At 46.2% G+C, this 20,315-nt stretch overlaps 1 protein-coding gene and 1 pseudogene across 1 annotated transcript; both read left to right on the forward strand.

Annotated features, from left to right (window-relative positions):
- LOC112069690 (roundabout homolog 2-like) overlaps positions 1–14,526 on the forward strand; it is a 141,846-nt pseudogene extending 127,320 nt beyond the window's left edge.
- On the forward strand, positions 12,861–17,537 carry LOC139024142 (uncharacterized). The gene is made up of 4 exons (XM_070438659.1): positions 12,861–12,885; positions 15,436–16,860; positions 17,036–17,326; positions 17,524–17,537. Exons 1-4 carry the CDS (start codon positions 12,861–12,863, stop codon positions 17,535–17,537), a joined length of 1,755 nt encoding a protein of 584 aa, XP_070294760.1.
- The last annotated feature ends 2,778 nt before the right edge of the window (positions 17,538–20,315 follow it).

Below are 20,315 nucleotides of genomic sequence, written 5' to 3' on the forward strand. Positions count from 1 at the left end.
GTTCATAAGTGACAAGCATGGTCAAATAATAATCAGGAATAAATGTCAGTTGGCTTTTCATAGCCGATCATTAAGAGTTGAAAACAGCAGGTCTGGGACAGGTAGGGGTTCCATAACCGCAGGCAGAACAGTTGAAACTGGAACTGCTAGTGGCTAGCTCCCGTTTACTGTCCCTTGCTAGTGGCTAGCTCCTGTTTACTGTCCCTTGCTAGTGGCTAGCTCCCGTTTACTGTCCCTTGCTAGTGGCTAGCTCCCGTTACTGTCCCTGGCTAGCTCCCGTTACTGTCCCTGGCTAGTGGCTAGCTCCCGTTTACTGTCCCTTGCTAGTGGCTAGTTCCCGTTTACTGTCCCTTGCTAGTGGCTAGCTCCCGTTACTGTCCCTTGCTAGTGGCTAGCTCCCGTTACTGTCCCTGGCTAGTGGCTACTTTAGCTCCCTTTTAATGCCCATGGCTAATTCCCGTTTACTGGCTAGTGGCTAGCTCCCTTTTACTGCCCCTGGCTAGTGGCTAGCTCCTGTTTACTGCCTCTGACTAGTGGCTAGCTCCTGTTTACTGGCCTGGACCATTAGCACAAGGAGCATAGCAGGTGAGAGATGGTTATTAGATACCTAGTAATTTGAAAATTGCATGGAACCTTCATCTGAATCCTATGGAAAAGAATACAATTGCACTCATGCAAAGTAGATTATGCACGGATTTGTTGCAGAATTCAAGACCACAAAGAGAAAGCTAGATTCTACTGTTAGTACATTATGCCAACAAGACCAAAGTTTGCTTGACGTGTCAGGGATAGCAGTGTCCCAAAGACACACTGGAGTAGTAGTGAGTTGCAGTTAGTGTGGCTGGAAACTCACTTTGTGATGTGATGTGCTGAGGCAGTGGTTCTGAGCTGAAGGAGAGGAGTTGGAAGGAAGCCTCAGTGCCTTGGTTTGGCTGTCTCTTGCTCTGCTTATGCTTCAATATCTGCACTAGTCTTTGTGGGAGGATTGGACCCAGAAGAATTGCACTCTCACTTTTTAMATTTTTATTCTTAGAATCAAAACTCAGAGAGAAGTAGTTTGAGAGAAAAATAGCCTGGTAWGATAAAGGCCAGAAAGTAGTTAGTGTCTTGGGTATTTTCAGTCAGTGCAGTAACATTGGAATGTGTAAGGTTTGAAGGTTTTCACACGGTTTCCCAGGTTTATTGAAGTTTTCCATTAATTTGTGAATCATTTGCTGCCATCATTTCTCAAAGAGAAAAACTGTTATAAAGTGAGCTGGTAGTTGAAAGCTTTAGTTCCCTGAGGCCTTGTTTAAGTTGGGTTCTGCACAAACCACAACGTTGTGATGTGAACGGGCTCATGGGCGAGAAAAGCACTTTTAGGTAGTTTCCTGATTTCCTTTGGCTACGCAAACTTAAATCCCATATTGAGTTTTATGACAGTTACAGTACTGGACTAACGTTGTGTTCCAGTGAGAAGTGTMGTATGAAAGGGACTCTGTCAGTACAGCTGGTGCATGCGTGTGGTTGGCTTTGGTTGATCCTCTCCTGTCTCTCTCTGTGCCTGCCTTGGCCAGACCTCTGGCATGCCTGCTCCTCTTGGGCCTGCCTTGGCAGACCTCTGGTATGCCTGCTCCTCTATGGGCCTGCCTTGGCCAGACTCTGCATGCCTGCCCTCTATGGGCTGCCTTGGCCAGACCTCTGGTGCCTGCTCCTTTGGCCTGCCTTGGCCAGACCTCTGGCATGCCTGCTCCTCTATGGGTCTGCTCTTGGCCAGACGTTTGACTGTCATTCTCAGTTCCCACTTACCCCATCCCAGTACCCCTCTCATCCCTCTACTCCCTACTGACCCCTCTCCTCACCTCTCTCATCCTCTGTCACCTACTGACCTCCATCTCAGTACCCCTCTCATCCCCTCTGATCCACACTGAACCCCCATCTCAGCCCCCTCTCTGCACCCTCTCATCCCCTTTGTTTCCACTGACCCTCTCACCCCCTCTGTTCCACATTGACCCCCCCTTTCAGTACCCCTCTCATCCCTGCTGCTCCGTCTTTGCCTCACCCTCTCTCCCCATGACCTTTACTCCTCCATCTGAGCTCTGTACCATATTTCTCCATTTCTTCATCACACCCATCACACTCTGCTTTTCATTTTGTCTCATGTGCTTGTCTGCGGACACACGGGATTTTTGTGTGTGTGCGTGTGTGTTTGGGTAAGTGCCACTTCATTGTGTCTGCCAAGCAAGCCTCTCAGAAAGCTGTCGTATAAGTGGACTGTAATCTCGCCTGCAGAGTGGCATATTTTTGTTGGCACGATGAAAGTTTTTATTGCAAGTACTGGAAAGGATTTATTTAGGAGTATCTTAAAGATCTAGACATAACTAACAGTACACAAGATAGGAAAAACACTCACAATACACAAGGGTTCCATAAGCTTCCAGTATTTCTGCGAAATCTAGATATTGATTATTTTGCATGTGACATTTTCCCCTTTTTGTCTTTTTAAATCTTCCTGACAGTGATACAACAGGCTCATATTTCTGCTGCCTTGGTTAGTGAATAATATGAGCTTCATTGATTTGGTATTCCTACTATATACAAGTCAATGCTGCGGGACTTTCCACAGATCGTGAAGTGCATTAACAAGGCCTGACAAGAGAGACAGGTGTCTATAACAGCTATACCATTAAGGTGTTTGACTCAACACAGTGTTTAGTGAGCTGCTTCATCTGTGTCACCTCAGGTTAATACGGTGGGCTCAGTTCTGGACAGGAGTGTCCCTCAGAAGACTGGGGCTCAGCTCTGGACAGGAGTGTCACCTCAGGTAATACTGGGCTCAGCTCTGGACAGGTGTTTCACCTCAGGTAAGACTGGGGCTCAGCTCTGGACAGGAGTGTCACCTCAGGTAATACTGGGGCTTCAGCTCTGGACAGGGAGTGTCACCTCAGGTAATACTGGGGCTCAGCTCTGGACAGGAGTGTCACTTCAGGTAATACTGGGGTTCAGCTCTGGACAGGAAGTGTCACCTCAGGTAATACTGGGGCTCAGCTCTGGACAGGAGTGTCACCTCAGGTAAGACTGGGGCTCAGCTCTGGACAGGAGTGTCACCTCAGGTAATACTGGGGTTCAGCTGGACAGGAGTGTCACCTCAGGTAATACTGGGCTCAGCTCTGGACAGGAGTGTCACCTCAGGTATACTGGGGCTCAGCTCTGGACAGGTGTTCACCTCAGGTAAGACTGGGGTTCAGCTCGACAGGAGTTCACCTCAGGTAATACTGGGGCTCAGCTCTGGACAGGTGTTTCACCTCAGGTAATACTGGGTTCAGCTCTGGACAGGAGTGTCACCTCAGGTAATACTGGGGCTCAGCTCTGGACAGGTGTTTCACCTCGGTAATACTGGGTTCAGCTCTGGACAGGAGTGTCACCTCAGGTAATACTGGGGCTCAGCTCTGGACAGGAGTGTCACCTCAGGTAATACTGGGGCTCAGCTCTTGGACAGGTGTTACCTCAGGTAAGACTGGGGCTCAGCTCTGGACAGGTGTTTCACCTCAGGTAATACTGGGGCTCAGCTCTGGACAGGAGTGTTGTTTTCTTTATCAAAAGCAGGCCAAACTCAAGAGGCTTCTGTATGTGTGGCGTGGTGTGTGAGTGTGTGTGAGCGTGTGTTTAATGATGGGCAGAACAGAAGGATGTAAAAACAACTATTGACCTGCCACAACACCGAGCCCTGCAGCACAGAGACACCTGAGATGGAGCCTTAACAACCTGATATTAACCCTCATTATAAGATTACACAACACATGAATCCATTGAAACCTACAGCGACAGCGCAGATGTTCAATATGGCAGATCATTCGAGGCCTTTGTGTCTGTGGAATTTCCTCGCTTGGGTCTGGAGGCTATAAAAATGATGCGGTTGGATATTAAAGAGACTCTTACTTGATTTGTGAACACACACACACACACCCTGCGCAGTGCTCTGATGGTCTAGCTGGTGGTGTCCCTCAGGTCCAATGGTTAACGGCTGGGGTCAGCCTCAGAGGAAGATGACCGTCACTACTCCAGCCACAGGTCAGTGTGGGCAGCTCCTCTGACGGGTCCCTCTACACCCCACTGTAGCTTCGCCCAGGCCCTGGTGGCAGCCGCTGACAAGGCAGGCTACCACCTGGAGGGCACCAGCCTGGCCAAGAGAGGTTGGTATATGAGGAGTGGAGCCCCTCCAGCCTGTTCTCTCTGGAACCTCTGTATGACTCAGAAGGAGATGCAGTGATTGATCTACTTCCTGCCATCTGCTGGCTGGTGTTTTCTCCGCTCTGCTGCTTGTTGGTGGAGAATCTGCATGGCTCTACAATATGTGGCTGAACAAAGGAACAAACCTTGATTCAACTCTAACTTTCCTCCAGCTTTGCACTCTGACTCCTACGAAATTGGGATAGAGGAAAATTATCTGGGTGAACTCACTGGTGATTTCTTTGCAGGCTTCTAACACTGCCTGTACTTTCTCATTGTCAAAATAATGGAGTGATTTTGAGGATTTCTGGTGACTGATGAACTAACTGAACCTTCCATGGATCCTGCGAGCTTCCTGCTTGGAAATAAACATTCTCTTCCCAGGCATGCTCTTTAACCAACCTCTCTCCATGTTCCCCTCAGTATCTTCACTAACCCAGTGGCCTCTCTCTCCACTTCTCTCCCTCCTTCTCCAGGTAAAGGGCTGTCCACCGACCCCCCGGCCCAACAGTCCCTTCTCTACAGATGGCACCCGGTGGGCATACACAGCCTGGGCCACAGAGGGCTGCCCGGCCACCCGCAAGCCCCGGGGACAGGGCACCGCGCCCCACAGGAGAGACGCCAGTGCAGACGGTAAGAGGAGGATCCTGGACGGCTTTAACCAGAACTTTCCCAGAACTTTGTATCAGCGGAGACTTACCTCTGACACAAATTACTCATCATCTATACCAGGGCTCTCCAACGCTGTTCCTGGAGAGATAGTTCAGTAGGTTTTCACTCCAACCCTGTTTCTGGAGAGCTACCTTCCTGTAGGTTTTCACTCCAACCTGTTCCTGGAGAGATACTGTCCAGTAGGTTTTACTCCAACCCTGTTCTGGAGAGATACCTTCCTGTAGGTTTAACTCCAACCCTGTTCCTGGAGAGATACTGTCCAGTAGGTTTTCACTCCAACCCTGTTCCTGGAGAGATACCTTCCTGTAGGTTTTCACTCCAACCCTGTCCTGGAGAGATACTGTCCTGTAGGTTTTCACTCCAACCCTGTTCCTGGGAGATACTGTCCTGTAGGTTTCATCCAACCCTGTTCCTGGAGAGATACTGTCTGTAGGTTTTCACTCAACCCCAATCTTGCGCACCTGATTTGAATATTTAGCTGGTTAAAAGGTGAATAAGGATAGTTACAACTGGGGTTGGAGCCTACAGAAGGATAGCTCACCTGTGACAGGGTTGGAGCCTACAGAAGGATAGCTCACCAGTGACACGGTTGGAGCCTACAGAAGGATAGCTCTCCAGTGCACGGTTGGGCCTACAGGAGGATAGCTCTCCAGTGACAGGGTTGGAGCCTACAGGAGGATAGCTCTCCAGTGACAGGGTTGGAGCCTACAGGAGGAATGATCTCCAGTGACAGGGTTGGAGCCTACTAGGAGGATAGCTCTCCAGTGACAGGGTTGGAGCCTACAGGAGGATAGCTCTCCAGTGACAGGGTTGGAGCCTACAGGAGGATAGCTCTCCAGTGACAGGGTTGGAGCCTACAGGAGGATAGCTCTCCAGTGACACGGTTGGAGCCTACAGAAGGATAGCTCTCCAGTGACAGGGTTGGAGCCTACAGGAGGATAGCTCTCCAGTGACAGGGTGAGCCTACAGGAGGATAAGCTCTCCAGTGCAGGGTTGGAGCCTACAGGAGGATAGCTCTCCAGTGACAGGGTTGGAGCCTACAGGAGGATAGCTCTCCAGTGACAGGGTTGGAGCCTATAGGAGGATAGCTCTCCAGTCACAGGGTTGGAGCCTACAGGAGGATAGCTCTCCAGTGACAGGGTTGGAGCCTATAGGAGGATAGCTCTCCAGTGACAGGGTTGGAGCCTAAGGAGGATAGCTCTCCAGTCCAGGGTTGGAGCCTACAGAGGATAGCTCTCCAGTGACAGGGTTGGAGCCTAAAGGAGGATAGCTCTCCAGTGACAGGGTTGGAGAGCCCTGATCTATAAGGACTTGGACTATAATACAATTACTGATTAATACTGATTGACTGATTACTGATATATCACCAGACTGTAACAATGTAGTTAACCACATCACCCTCCCTCCCAGACCTACCTCCTCCCCCTGACCCCCGCCCATCCAGGGACCAGGGCCTATCCAGGGAGCCCGTAGTGTAGGCGGCGTGTGCCCCCCAGCCGAGAAGAAGGCCTCGTCCCTGGAGCGCCAGCCCATGTGTGGTGCCATGCCCCTGTCTGGGCTGGAGGAGATGAGAGCTGCATGGACAGACAGACACGCACCTCTCTGGAGCGCCAGGCCCAGGACAGACTAGCATCCATGGACCGAGGAGACGACCCACGCAGGGGACACAAAACAGGTACTGGACTGGAGGGTAGAAGCAAGTCAAAATGCCAGCACTCTGTCTGAAATATTCGACCCGATCCAAACATTCCATTCAGTGGCAGGTGTTCGTTCTCATTTGCAGATGACAATTTGGATGTTGGCGAACATTACTTTAGAACAGTAGGATATAACTCATATTCCACACCAACAGTATGGAGCCAGTAGAATAGTGGTTAGGTCAGCAGCCATTGCTGTACAGAGAGAGATCCAGAGCCCTTAGCTGTGTGACAGCAGGGTCCTGATGGCCGCGGTGCCTTGGCAGACCAGAGCCTTTACTAAACCCGGTGTTCAATCTCCTGCTGAGAGGAGACTGAGCTCCCATGAACAGATTGCACTGTCTGCCACTTGCACTTATCTTCCAGAATGCTCCCCCTACACACACACCACACACACACACACACAACACACACACACCACAACACACCACACACACACACAACACACACAGCCTGTAGGCGTCGCCAATGGTGTCCGCGCTCCAGCCCAGTCCAGGCAGAAGGCCCTAGCCAGACAGATGCAGTCTAATCACCCCAGCTTTCTCCTCTCAGACAAACAGCGGCCACTCCACCACTCCACCCATCTGTCTGTGTGTGGAGTCATTAGACTCGCATGCTGTGTTCCTGTCCTGTCTGTGCCAGGACAGACAGAAGGCAGCAGACCAGAGCAACAGACAGAGCAACAGACAGAGCAACAGACAGAGAAGGCAGACAGAGAGGCACCAGAACGACAGACAGCAAGACAGGCAGACCCAGAGACACAGAGAGGTATCACATTCATCAGATTCTTCTTCAGAAGACAATAAGAAGTGCACTCAAGTTGACTGATACACAGCAGAGTTTAGAAGGCTCTCCAAGTTGACTGATGCACAGCAGAGTTTAGAAGGCTCTCCAAGTTGACTGATACACAGCAGAGTTTAGAAGGCTCTCCAAGTTGACTGATACACAGCAGAGTTTAGAAGGCTCTCCAAGTTGACTGGTACACAGCAGAGTTTAGAAGGCTCTCCAAGTTGACTGATACACAGCAGAGTTTAGAAGGCTCTCCAAGTTGACTGATACACAGCAGTTTAGAAGGCTTCCAAGTTGACTGATGCACATCAGAGTTCAGAAGGGACCAAAGCATGTTTGTGCTAAAATATACTGATCTGCAGCAAGGGGTACCACAGCAGGTCCACACATACAATATACTGACCTGCAGAAGGGGGTGTACAGCAGGTAAAACTACATATACTGACCTGCAGCAGGGGTACCACAGCAGGTCAACACTACAATATACTGACTGCAGCAGGGGGTACACAGCAGGTCAACACTACAATATACTGACCTGCAGCAGGGGTACACAGCAGGTCAACACTACAATATACTGACCTGCAGCAGGGGTGCCACAGCAGGTCAACACTACAATATACTGACCTGCAGCAGGGGGTGTCACAGCAGGTCCAACACTACAATATACTGACCTGCAGCAGGGGGTGTCACAGCAGGTCAACACTACAATATACTGACCTGCAGCAAGGGGTACCAAAGCAGGTCAACACTACAATATACTGACCTGCAGCAGGGGGTACCATCAGCAGGTCAACACTACATTATACTGACCTGCAGCAGGGGGTGTCACAGCAGGTCAACACTACATTATACTGACCTGCAGCAGGGGGTGCCACAGCAGGTCAACACTACAATATACTGACCTGCAGCAGGGGTGCCACAGCAGACACTAACAACTGCAGCAGGGGTGCCAAAGCAGACACTAACAACTGTAGTTGCCTTTTCCCTCTTCATAAGGGCGTTAGCTGGGGGACCCATGTGTGAGCCCACACTGCCCGCTGGCACCAACACACTGCAGATGTCATTAGGAGGGAGGTCTGCCAACAGGCTTTCTGTCTCACTATAGCACCTTCTGCAACCAACACCACCCAGCCAATCCACCTACGGTTGCCCAAACACTTACCTAGCCCCCCAAAATGAATGTAAAACACTTTTGTTGTCCCTCCCCATGTAATTTCTGTAAATGAGAATACATTTTCCTCGCCCCTGCCCCACAGGARCCCTTTTTCCTCTTGCCGTCATTTTAAATAAGAATTTGTTCTTAGTTGACCTGCCTGGTAAAATAAAGGYTAATTTAATTTAAAATAAATATAACACTCTCAACTGCAGTCAGGGTTAGTAGTAACAATCTGAATTGTTCCCTCTGTGTGTTTGTCCAGAAGAGGGGTGCCTGCCTCCCTACAGTAAACCCTCGTTCCCTTCCCCCGGGGGCCACAGCTCCTCTGGGACAGCCTCCTCCAAGGGTTCYACGGGGCCACGCAAGGGAGAGGGACCTCGAGGGCCACACCAACGAATTGCCACAGACCACATTGACTTCCTGGGGACCAACGGACAGGGACAGTACTCAGGCGAGTTATGTAAGTATCACACCATTTTGTCTACTGTCTTATCGCAAGAAGGCATTGTGATATCATAAGCAACTATATTGATTATGGGTGCGTTCGTAAATTCAATCGGGAGTGCCAGAGTACGCTCAAAGTGCCCTCTGGTCGTTTGTAAATTCAGAGCGCTTTTAGATTGTCCGTTTGTAAATTCAGAGCGTTTCGCTCTCGGAGTGTTCAGAACGCACACTGGCCGCTCTGGCCGAGGAGTAGGGTTGATCAGAGCGTTCTGACCTCACAACGGCAGTCAAGCACCAAAGCGAACTGGCTAACGTTGGCTAGCTTGTTAGCTACTTCCAAACAAAAATGAGAGAACACCTCACTCTGATCATTTTACTTCCCCTAGCAGGTCTGGTTTTCATGTTATCCAGAGCGTTGGTGACTGTAACTGCAGCTGGCAACAATTTAATTACGTTTTTTTTGCCGACATTTACTGATACTGGTCATAATCAACAGGTGTTGAGCGTTTGGCAGTTMTTCAAATCAAATCAAATCAAATGTTATTTGTCACATGCGCCGAATACAACAGGTGTAGACCKTACAGTTTAATGCTTACTTACAAGCCCTTAACCAACAATGCTTTAAGAAGTTAAGAAAAAAAATTGAAATAAGTGTTAAGTAAAAAATAGAAAATAGAAAATAAATGTAGCAAGTAATTAAACAGTAGCAGTAAAATAACAAGTGAGGCTATATACAGGGGGTACCAGTACAGAGTCAATGTGCGGGGGCACTGGTTACTTGAGGTAATATGAACATGTCGGGAGAGTTAAAGTGACTATGCATAGATCATAAACAGAGAGTAGCAGCAGCATAAAATAAGGGTCTGATTAGCTGTTAAGGAGCCTTATGGCTTGAGGGTAGAAGCTGTTAAGAAGCATTTTGGACCTCGACTTGGCGCTCCAGTACCGCTTGCCGTGCGGTAACAGAGAGAACAGTCTATGACTAGGATGGCTGGAGTCTTTGACAAGTTTTAGGGCCTTCCTCTGACACCACCTGATATAGAGGTCCTGSAGGGCAGGAAGCTTTGCCCCAGTGATGTACTGGGCCGTAAGCACTACCCTCTGTAGTGCCTTGCAGTCGGAGGCCAAGCAGTTGCCATACCAGGCAGTGATGCAACCAGTCAGGATGTTCTCGATGTTGCAGCTGTAGAACCTTTTGAGGATCTGAGGACMCATGCCAAATCTTTTCAGTCTCCTGAGGGGGAATAGGCTTTGTCGTGCCCTCTTCACAAYGGTCTTAGTGTGTTTGGACCATGATAGTTTGTTGGTGATGTGGACACCAACAGGCTCTCAACCTGTTCCACTACAGCCCCGTCGATGAGAATGGGGGCATGCTCGGCCCTCCTTTTCCTGTTGTCCACAATCATCTCCTTTGTCTTGATCACATTGAGGTAGAGGTTGTTGTCCTGGCATCACACAACCAGGTCTCTGACCTCCTCCCTGCGCTCTGGCACACTCAGACTAGAGTGCTCTGAAATCGGAGTAGATAGCCAGAGTAAATGTATGAACGCACCCTAAATGTATATCATTTTGGCAAAGATTTAGCTATGTCCTGACATTGCTGTTCTCTCTGTCTCTCTCACAGAGTGACCTGCCTGCAGTAGGATCTGAACTGAACTGGAGTAAGCCTCGTCGTCCTCATCAGAATGACGCCTCGCCCATTGGTGCAATGAACTTTGTCCTTCTTTGTGTATTATCAGAGGAGAGGAGCAGGAAGATGACGATGATGACCACCATAACAGAACTGTAAATGTGATGTATAAACACAGACATACATACTGTACATCCCACTATGTTGTTGTCCTCAAGAAAATTATTTCCCACCTTCCACCTTAATTTCTTTCAGTCAGAAAAGAGCAAGTAAACAAAATAATTAAAACACCTTTATGAGAAAACAAATTTTCAAAGTAACTGTCCTTGGGGAAAAAAAGGAATCTTGTTTCATGTAAATAGATTATTTACATTGTTGTTGCATTGCTATGCAAGCCTACTTCAGTTTGAGCTTCTTCATTCCATACTGTTGGTTATATCTAGTCATTTGTATTATACGTGAATTGATAGGCTGGTGTGCCATAAAATAATTGTTTTTACGATCCATCATTTGTTAATACCTATCATTGATTAATTATTATCATTATTATTATTAATTATTGTTTTTTTGCACTGCGATTTTTGGTGATAAGCACAAAAGCATAGCTCCTGCTGACAGGAAGTACCGGACGAACATGTGAAGAGGAGTTTCTCTAGAAAGATGAGAAAATATATACTAATGTACAGAGAGATATTAAAGAGTAAGAAGTTGCTTATGGACAGCAACTAAATGGATACCCATTCCCAAGTTAGGGCTAATCAGAAAGCAGATGTTTTTTGTTGTTGTGTCTTTGAGGTTGGGGGCAGAGAAGGGGCAGAGTAGAGACAGAGAGAGGAGGGGTTAGTGGTTAGAGCATTGGGCCAGTAACCGAAAGGTTGCTAGATCAAATCCCCGAGCTGATAAGGTAACAGTTAACCCACTGTTCCTAGGCCRTCATTGTGAATAAGAATTTATTCTTAACTGACTTGCCTAGTTAAATAAAGGTTACATTTTTGTTTAATTAGTTGATTATTGGGTTAACTTCATCTGATTCTATTGTAATCTTATAGTCCTACAAATGGACTGCTATAGACTTGTTAGAGCTGGCAGTTGTGAGGTAGTCCAGGCATTGTCTTGTTTTCAGAACTTAACACAGCCACATTACAATGGACGTCTAGCTGGGCCCTCATCTTCATAACAGCGTTTAAATACAATGTATTTTATCTTCATCTCATCTTTGATTTTATCTTCATCTCATCTTCTTTGATTCTATCTTCATTGAATTCTAGAGTTTTTGTTTTCACCTGAAGATCATTTGTATAATGCATCTAGCAATATGGACAAAGTGAACATCTAGAATCTAGCCACTGAAACCATACAGTAGCACTTAGAATACACTATGAGGAGCCTGAAAGCCATAGTTCAATAGGTGTAATCTATATTATAAACTGGGTGTTTTCGAGGCCTGAATGCTGATTGGCTGAAAGCCGTGGTATATCAGACCGTATACCACAGGTATGACAAAACATTTATTTTTACTGCTCTAATTACATTGGTAACCAGTTTATAATAGCAATAAGGCACCTCGGGGGTTTGTGGTATATGGCCAATATACCACGGCTAAGGGCTGAATCGAGGCACTCCGCGAACAGCACTTAGGTGTGGTACATTGGTCATATACCACACCCACTCTGGCCTTATTGCTTAAATCTAAAACTGACATACGATTTGCTTCCTTTTAATCATCCCACTGTTAAACTCTGGATTGGGTCGAACCCAGTTGTAGTAAGAACTAACAGTAATATTGATGCTAAAGCCACTCTATTGCCAGGAAAGAGGCTTTAGGATAGGTCCTTCTTTCGTCTCCTTTGTTATGAGAGTCAAACATTTATTTTGTCATCCATTTTATTTTGCTTAATTTAGAGCACTTAATATACTCGGTTAAGAGTGTTGTCCAGTAACTGAAAGTTTGCTGGATCGAATCCCCAAGCCAACTAGGTGAAAAATCTGTCAATGTGTCCTTGAGCAAGGCACTTAACCCTAATTGCTTCCATACGTCRCTCTGGATAAGAACTTCTGCTAAATGACTCAAATGTAAATGTAAAATGTACTCCACATCCATGGCATCCCATGAAAACATCACAATGGCCTGCTTCTGCCTCAACTGTTGTGTATCTGTTTCAGTCGGAGCACTGCAGTCCCTGCCTTGAAGTATGGTACAATGTTATAATTAGCACACAGTAGAACACTAACTAGACTCCCTATTGGGACTCCAATTCCCAGAATGCAGATAGTGAAGCAGAAGGCAGGTACAGTCAGAATGGAGAAGAGCCACCTGCAGTAGGAGATCACACTGCCTCTGTCTCTACAGCATTTAGCACTACTTTCTATCTGCCTAACAGTCACAACACATTTTCCTTCTGCCGCATGGAACTATTCAGCCTCAGATGTTCAATTTGTATCTTTTCAAACAATGTTCAGATAATTTTTTAAAAGCCTGTTTCTTTGTATGCCTTTTATGGACTCAAAAAGGCTGCTTAACGATGTGTTCGATATCAACGTTCAGGATTTTACCGGTAAAATGTTTATTTTGTCTTCTTTTGTACTGCTTAATGTTGATTAAAGGAGCGTTGGAAAGCAAACGGAAGGCTTTGCCAGATATGCTGTTGTACTGTTGTGATCATGTCACTGTCATTTAATTTCATCAACCTAGTGGCCAGTGTTCTGGAAATGAGGTGCAAGGAGTGTCTCAGGTTATTTTACTGTACATTCTGGCGGTGTTCATGTATGTGTGTATATATATGTGTATATATTCATATGCATCTCCACTSGGTTATTTCATTCCAGTTTCATTGCTGAAAGATATCCCTCTTTTATGTCCGATGCTCCCCTGATGCTGTCCTRTTTCATTTCTTTTTGCCAGTGGTTTTTATTCCAAGTTTAACGTGCTGGTCCATCCACCTTAAGACAAGATGTCAGTAACAGAACATACCAAATGAATATTGATACTTCTAATGTGTTTTTGTGTCTTTTTAATAATCATGGTTTTCTTTTAAATCACAGTGTTGTTGTTTTGTATTTATTAAAATGATAATAAAAAGGTATATTGTGAAATATGCATAAAGATTTGTGGAATATAAAATGTTGTTTTTTTTGTAAACTTTGCTGTCGGAGAAGGCCAGGGATGGGCAACTCCAGTCCTCAGGGGCCAGAGTGCTGTCACACATTGTCCCCATCCCAAGCAAACACAGMTGATTTAMAATAATTGCATTCTAAACTGAAGATCATGATTAGTTGATTATTGGAGTCAGGTGAGTTAGCTGGGGCAAAAATGTGGCATCAATAAGGCCCACCGAGGACTGGAGTTGCCCATCCCTGAGCTGGGCCATAAGGACTTGATTGACTCTCCAGGTCCACAGTAAGTTGCAAAGCTGAGTCATTAGTTGTCAGAGACAATGGAGTCCTGCATGTTAACAACTCTGCTCCGTCTCATCTCAAAACGAAAGAAACTAAAACCTTTTCCAAACACAAACAGCGATATGTTCCTCATTTGCTTGACAAGACAATAGATACAGGTGTTCTTTTTTGAAAGGTTGGRAATTACTTTGGCTTTCCGTCTCGTTCCTTTTCTCAGTATTGTTGGATCTGTGTGTTCGTCTTTTTGCAACAAAAAAAGAGGATTAAAAAAAGAGAAAAAGAGCAAGTTGTTGGGTGAAGTCTTTCTGTACAGTGCCGGGCAAGGTGATGCCATCTCTCCAATGCCATTTCTACATTCTGTACAACCTTCTGTATTCACTTGCATGTCCTTGTCCAAGAAGAGGAAAATAGTGGAGCAAGAAATTAAACTTTTACAAGTCTCATTCCCATGTTCTGTAAGATAAATCCAAGTTATTTTCTTTCCTTGTACCTGGATCACTATCAACAAATAAAATATTTTTGAAAAATGTGAACCCTTGTCTTTCGCTCCGTTGATTGACAAGGTGTTTTACACAATATCCGTATCTTTCAAAGTCAGCTGGAAAGTTTCTGTACCATGTTTTCATTGTTTGACATCTTGAGTATGGCTTTCTGGACATACGGTATTTTGTTCCAAGAGAAAGACAAAAACTCTGAAGTCTCCTCTAAAAAGAATAGTGTTTCCTTCTGTCGTGTGTGTGTGTGTCGTGTGTGTGTGTGTGTGTTCGTGCGTGTGTGTGTGTGTACTGTATGTGTTTGAGAGGGTGTCTGACTCAGCTGTGCTTTTTGTGTCAAACCAGCTGACATGCTGCTCCTCTCGGAGAGGGCTAACATCAAACAGAACGCCAAATCCCTCAATGAGATAGGCACCCGCGCTTTGAATAACACTTAAGAACTTAAAATAACTTGAGACAGAAATGTTGCTCAGATAGTGCATTTTATATTTTTCCTTTTTGAACACCAGGATGTGACARAATTGAGTCAGCAAATGAGGCAGAATGAGGCGTTGATAASCGCTTGGAGGGAAAACTTACCTTACTCCTTAACAAGTCCATTAGAGCAACTTAGTTTGTTATGACTTTATTAAGCGAATGTCTCATCTGAATGTTAGGTTGCACTGTGTCCCTTGTCATTTGGTATGTCTATGTGTACTTACAGACTGCTTTGTGTGATGTTCTACTTAGCATAGAGAGGCTTTTAGACGGACCTCCATCTTATTTGTAATGTGAAAGCCAGCTAGTCTGATGGTGTTTAAGGAACGATGGCTCATGTAATGAAAACCAATAAAAGGCTGTTTTATAGTTCTTTAAATAATTTCATTATCCCATTCCTGCTTCCGCTCCACTAATGACAGCAATTATTCATGTTAATATCTTTGATCTCTCTCTAAATTTCTTGTTCAGACTCATCAGCCACAGTCTCAGCTCAGTTCTCATCCCCCGCCTCAGTCTCATCCTCAGTTTCAGTTTTCAGTCTCAGTCCACATCCTCAGCTCATCCTCAAGCTCAGCATCAGCCTCTTGTCTCAGCCCCCGTTTCAGTATCAGTTTAATGCACATCCCGAGTCTCAGCCTCAGTCCAAGTCTCAGTTTAATCCTCAGCCTGTCTCATCCCCAGCCCCAGTCTCATCCTCAGTATCAGTCTCATCCTCAGCCCGCAGTCTCATCCTCAGTATCAGTCTATCTCTGCCCAGTTTCATCCTCAACCCCAGTTCATCCTCAGTATCATTCTCAGCCCCAGTCTCATCCTCAGCCCAGGCTCGTCCTCAGCCCGAGTCTCACTCTCAGCCCCATCCTCAGCCTCAGTCCCATCCTCAGTATCAGTCTCATCCTCAGCCCCAGGTCTCATCCTCAGCCCAAGTCTCGTCCTCAGCCCCAGTCTCATTCTCAGCCCCAGCCCCAGTCTCAGAATCAGTCTCATCCTCCCCCAGTTTCAGTCTCATCTCATCCTCAGCCCCAGTCTCAGACTCATCCTCATCCCCAGCCTCAGTTTGTCTCATCCTCAGCCCCAGTTTGTCTCATCCTCAGCCCCAGTTTGTCTCATCCTCAGCCCCAGTCTGTCTCATCCTCAGCCCCAGTCTCAAGTCTCAATCCTCAGCCCCAGTGTCAGTATCATCCTCAGCCTCAGTCTCATCGTCCACCCCAAGACTCATCCTCAGTCCCAGCCTCATCCTCAGCCCCAGTCTCAGCCTCCATCTCATCCTCAGCCCCAGTCTCATCCTCAGCCCAATCTCATCCCTCAGCCCCAGTCTCATCTCATCCTCAACCCCAGTCTCAGACTCATCCTCAGCCCCATCTCAGACTCATCCTCAGCCCCAGTGTCAGACTCATCCTCGCCCCCAGTGTCAGTCTCATCCTCAGCCTCAGTCTAATCGTCAGCCCAAACTCAGCCCCAGTCTCAGCATCAGACTCATCCTCGTCCCCAATCTCAGGCTCAGCCTGTATCATCCTCAGCCCCAGTCTCATCCTCAGCCCCAATCTCATCCTCAGCCCCAGTCTCAGTCTCATCCTCAGCCCCAGTCTCATCCTCAGTCTCAGTCTCATCCTCAGCCCCAGTCTCAGACTCATTCTCACCCCCATTTCTCGCCAGTCTCAGACTCATCCTCATTCTCAGCCCCATCTCAGACTATCCTCAGCCCCAGTCTCAGTCCATCTCAGCCCATCTCAGACTCATCCTCAGCCCCAGTCTCAGCCCCAGCCTCAGACTCATCCTCAGCCACATCTCAGTCCATCCTCATTCCCGTCTCATCCTCAGCCCCAGTTTCATCTCAAGCCCAGTCTCATCCTCAGCCCCAATCTCATCCTCAGCACCAGTCTCATCTCAGCACCAGTCTCATCTCAGCCCAGTCTCATCCTCCAGCCCATGTCTCATCCTCAGCCTAGCCCCAGTCTCATCCTCAGCCCAGCCTAGACTCACTCCTCAGCCCAGTCTCAGTCTTATCCTCAGCCCCAGTCTCAGTCCCAATCTCAGTCTCATCCTCAGCCCATCTCATCCTCATCCTCAGCCCCAGTCTTCAGTCTGTCCTCATCCTCAGACCCAGTTTCAGTATCAGCCTCAGCTGCGGTCTCATCCTTCAGTCTCATCTTCAGCCCCGGTCTCAACCTCAGTCTCATTCTCAGCCCATCTCATCCTCATCCTCAGCCCAGTCTCAGTCTGTCTCATCCTCAGACCCAGTCTCAGTCTCAGCCTCAGCCGCGGTCTCATCCTCAGTCTCATCCTCAGCCGCGGTCTCATCCTCAGTCTCATCCTCAGCCCCGGTCTCATCCTCAGTCTCATTCTCAGCCCCAGCCTGAGGGTAATGACTGCCCCACTCTTTGCCAACTAAACATCTTTCTCCTCTTTCCCCATCCTTTATTTCCAACCGTTTCCCTGGCTGTTTTTCTGTGTTCCCTTTTCCCATCATTTTTCACCTGTCGCTTTACCGCTGTGTTTTTCTTCTGTCCTTTGCCTCTCCACACCTGAAGAAGCCTCTACACCTCCATGTGTCTGTAGTAATTGCCACGTGAGACGCGGGTGACTAGAGGCAAGTGGGGAGATTAGAAACACACAGTGGCTTTCAGAGCAGAGGGAAATAAGCTGTGCTCAGCAGATACCCGTCGACACTGTAGTGAGATATGAGCGGCGATGAGGGTGTGTCTGTGTGCAGGGGGAAGGGAGCTGCTGGGGTGTGTTAATTAAAGGAAGCATCCATTGCTGGTGCTGCTGGCTTTTCMCTCTTGTCTTTCTCCTCCTCTTTGTCTCTGGACTGCTGTGGAGGCGAGAGGGCAGCAGTACCAATTCTACACCATTCATCACACATGTCAAACAGCAAAGGCCAGCTGCTGGGGACAAGCAGGGAACATTAGCATTTCAGCACCGTCTCTCTCTCTCTCAATTCAATTCAAGGGGCTTTATTGGCATGGGAAACATATGTTAACATTGCCAAAGCAAGTGAACTAGATAATATACAAAAGTGAAATAAACAATAAAAATGAACAGTAAACATTACACTCACAGAAGTTCCAAAAGAATAAAGACATTACATATATACATATCATATTATGTATATATACAGTGTTGTAACAATGTACAAAAGGGAAAATGAATAAGCATAAATATGGGTTGTATTTACAATGGTGTTTGTTCTTCACTGGTTGACCTTTTCTTGTGGCAACAGGTCACACATCTTGCTGCTGTGATGGCACACTGTGGKATTTCACCCAGTAGATGTGGGAGTTGTAGATGTGGGAGTTGATCGAATTCTTTGTGGATCAGTGTAATCTGAGGGAAATATGTATCTCTAATATGGTCATACATTGGATAGGAGGTTTAGAAGTGCAGCTCAGTTTCCACCTCATTTTGTGGGCAGGTGCACATAGCGCTGTCTTCTCTTGAGAAGCCAGGTCTCATTCGGCGGCCTTTCTCAATAGCAAGGCTATGCTCACTGAGTCTGTACATAGTCAAAGCTTTCCTTAAGTTGGGTCAGTCAGTGGTCAGGTATTCTGCCACTGTGTACTCTCTGTTTTAAGGCCAGATAGCATTCTAGTTTGCTCTGTTGTTGTTTATTTAATAATTTTCTTTGTTAATCTCTCTCTCTCTCTTGCTCTCTCTCTCTCTCTCTTCTCTCATGCAATGTTTGCATAGAACATACAGTGAGCTCCAAACATATTCGCACTTGGATTTGAAATGATACAATGTTGAGGTTTAAATTGCAGACTGTCAGCCTTAATTTGAGGGTATTTTCATCAATATTGGGTGGACCGTTTACAGCACTTTTTGTACATAGAATATTTTTCTATGATTACGCATAGTCCTGAATGAATTGTGAATAATTATGAGTTACAGATGCAAAAATATCATACCCCAAAGACTAGAGGTTGGCATTTTGGGGGGGGGGTATGATATTTATGCCTCTAACTTTCTCACTCATCATTATTCACGATTCAATCAGGATTATCCGTAATCATTGTAGCATCCACATTGATGTAGAAGTGTTTACAAACATATTATATTCTTATTTATAATTAAAGTGAATCCAAAATGACACACTACATTATTTACCATTCATTTCTATTAGACACMAAAATAATCTGAAACAACAACAAAAAATGAACAAATGCATCCAACAAGTTTGTAGAGTCTCAAGCTTGATGTAATCATTGCGTGGTATGAATATAGGACCAAATACTGAACTTTTGACTACTTTAATACACCTATAAGTGAATTTGTCCCAATATTTAATTTCTAAACAGTTCACCCAATATGGATGAAAATACCCTCAAATTAAAGCTGACAGTCTGCACTTTTACCTCATAGTCATTGTATCCTTTCAAATCCAAAGTGCTGGAGTACAGAGCCACAACCACCAAAGAAATGTGTCACTCTCTAGTTTTGGAGCTCACTGTAAATGTTCCACCACTTCCTTTTCCATGAATTGCTCTTCCAGGGAAACAGTAGATGGTTTCGTGTGATCCCCACATTATAACATAGCATTGTGTTCAGTGTGGTGTCTTGGGAGGATCAATGGTTCTTAATGACAGGCTGCAGGGATGATAATGGATAGGGTAGTAAGCAGTGTGGAGTGTAATACTTTTACCATATGTTGCCAGGGCTTAGTGGCCAGGCAGGCCCTTCCTACATGCCACAGCTGACTTCCTACACAGGCCACTGACTTACACTGACATGATTATACCTTACACTGACATGAATATACCTTACACTGAGCCACCCCCACCATCACCACCAGCCACACCCTAGATAAAGCGTGTCCCAACATCAGTCGCGAACATCTTACCAACTTCTACACCTGGCTATCAGCGAGCCTTGTCTGGCAAGCAAACAGTTAATTCGCCTCAATTACTGCCTTTTAAAAAAACGTAGCTGATTTGGATTCTAATGACAATTGAGATGTAAAACCTTATGGCATTAGGGACGACAACGGAATAGATGCATCTGTAATTTTGATTAAGACATTCATGAGCGAGCTAGGATGTAGTCAATATAACTACTTGTTTAGCACTTTTGAAATGTACATTGACAGAATCAGAACATGGGCCGTTCTTACAGTGTTCTCCCTGTACACCAAGTCAGAACCGTAGGATAAATAAAGGGGGCACATAAGCAGACAATGAAAGCTCCTACATATTCAATTGTTACATTTATCTAAACAGGTATAGGCTACATGTGCACCACCAAGTCGAATAGTAGGCGAAATTAAGAGTGGTAAATAGACCAAATATTAGGGTGAGGCATATGGGCTTACTAACAGTATACATATATTCCTGGCATTTACACACAATATGACA

This window comes from Salvelinus sp. IW2-2015, unplaced genomic scaffold, assembly GCF_002910315.2.
Source record: "Salvelinus sp. IW2-2015 unplaced genomic scaffold, ASM291031v2 Un_scaffold1081, whole genome shotgun sequence".
NCBI classification, from domain to species: Eukaryota; Metazoa; Chordata; class Actinopteri; order Salmoniformes; family Salmonidae; genus Salvelinus; species Salvelinus sp. IW2-2015.

Bases quoted from the DNA above. Each gene is read 5' to 3' on its own strand.
- LOC139024142 (XM_070438659.1), top strand. From the start codon at position 12,861: ATGCAGATAGTGAAGCAGAAGGCAG. The intron at 12,886-15,435 runs GTACAGTCAGAA...TTTCTTGTTCAG, and splicing joins GATAGTGAAGCAGAAGGCAG to ACTCATCAGCCACAGTCTCA. The intron at 16,861-17,035 runs GTCTCATCTCAG...CCTCATCCTCAG, and splicing joins CCAGTCTCATCTCAGCACCA to CCCCAGTCTTCAGTCTGTCC.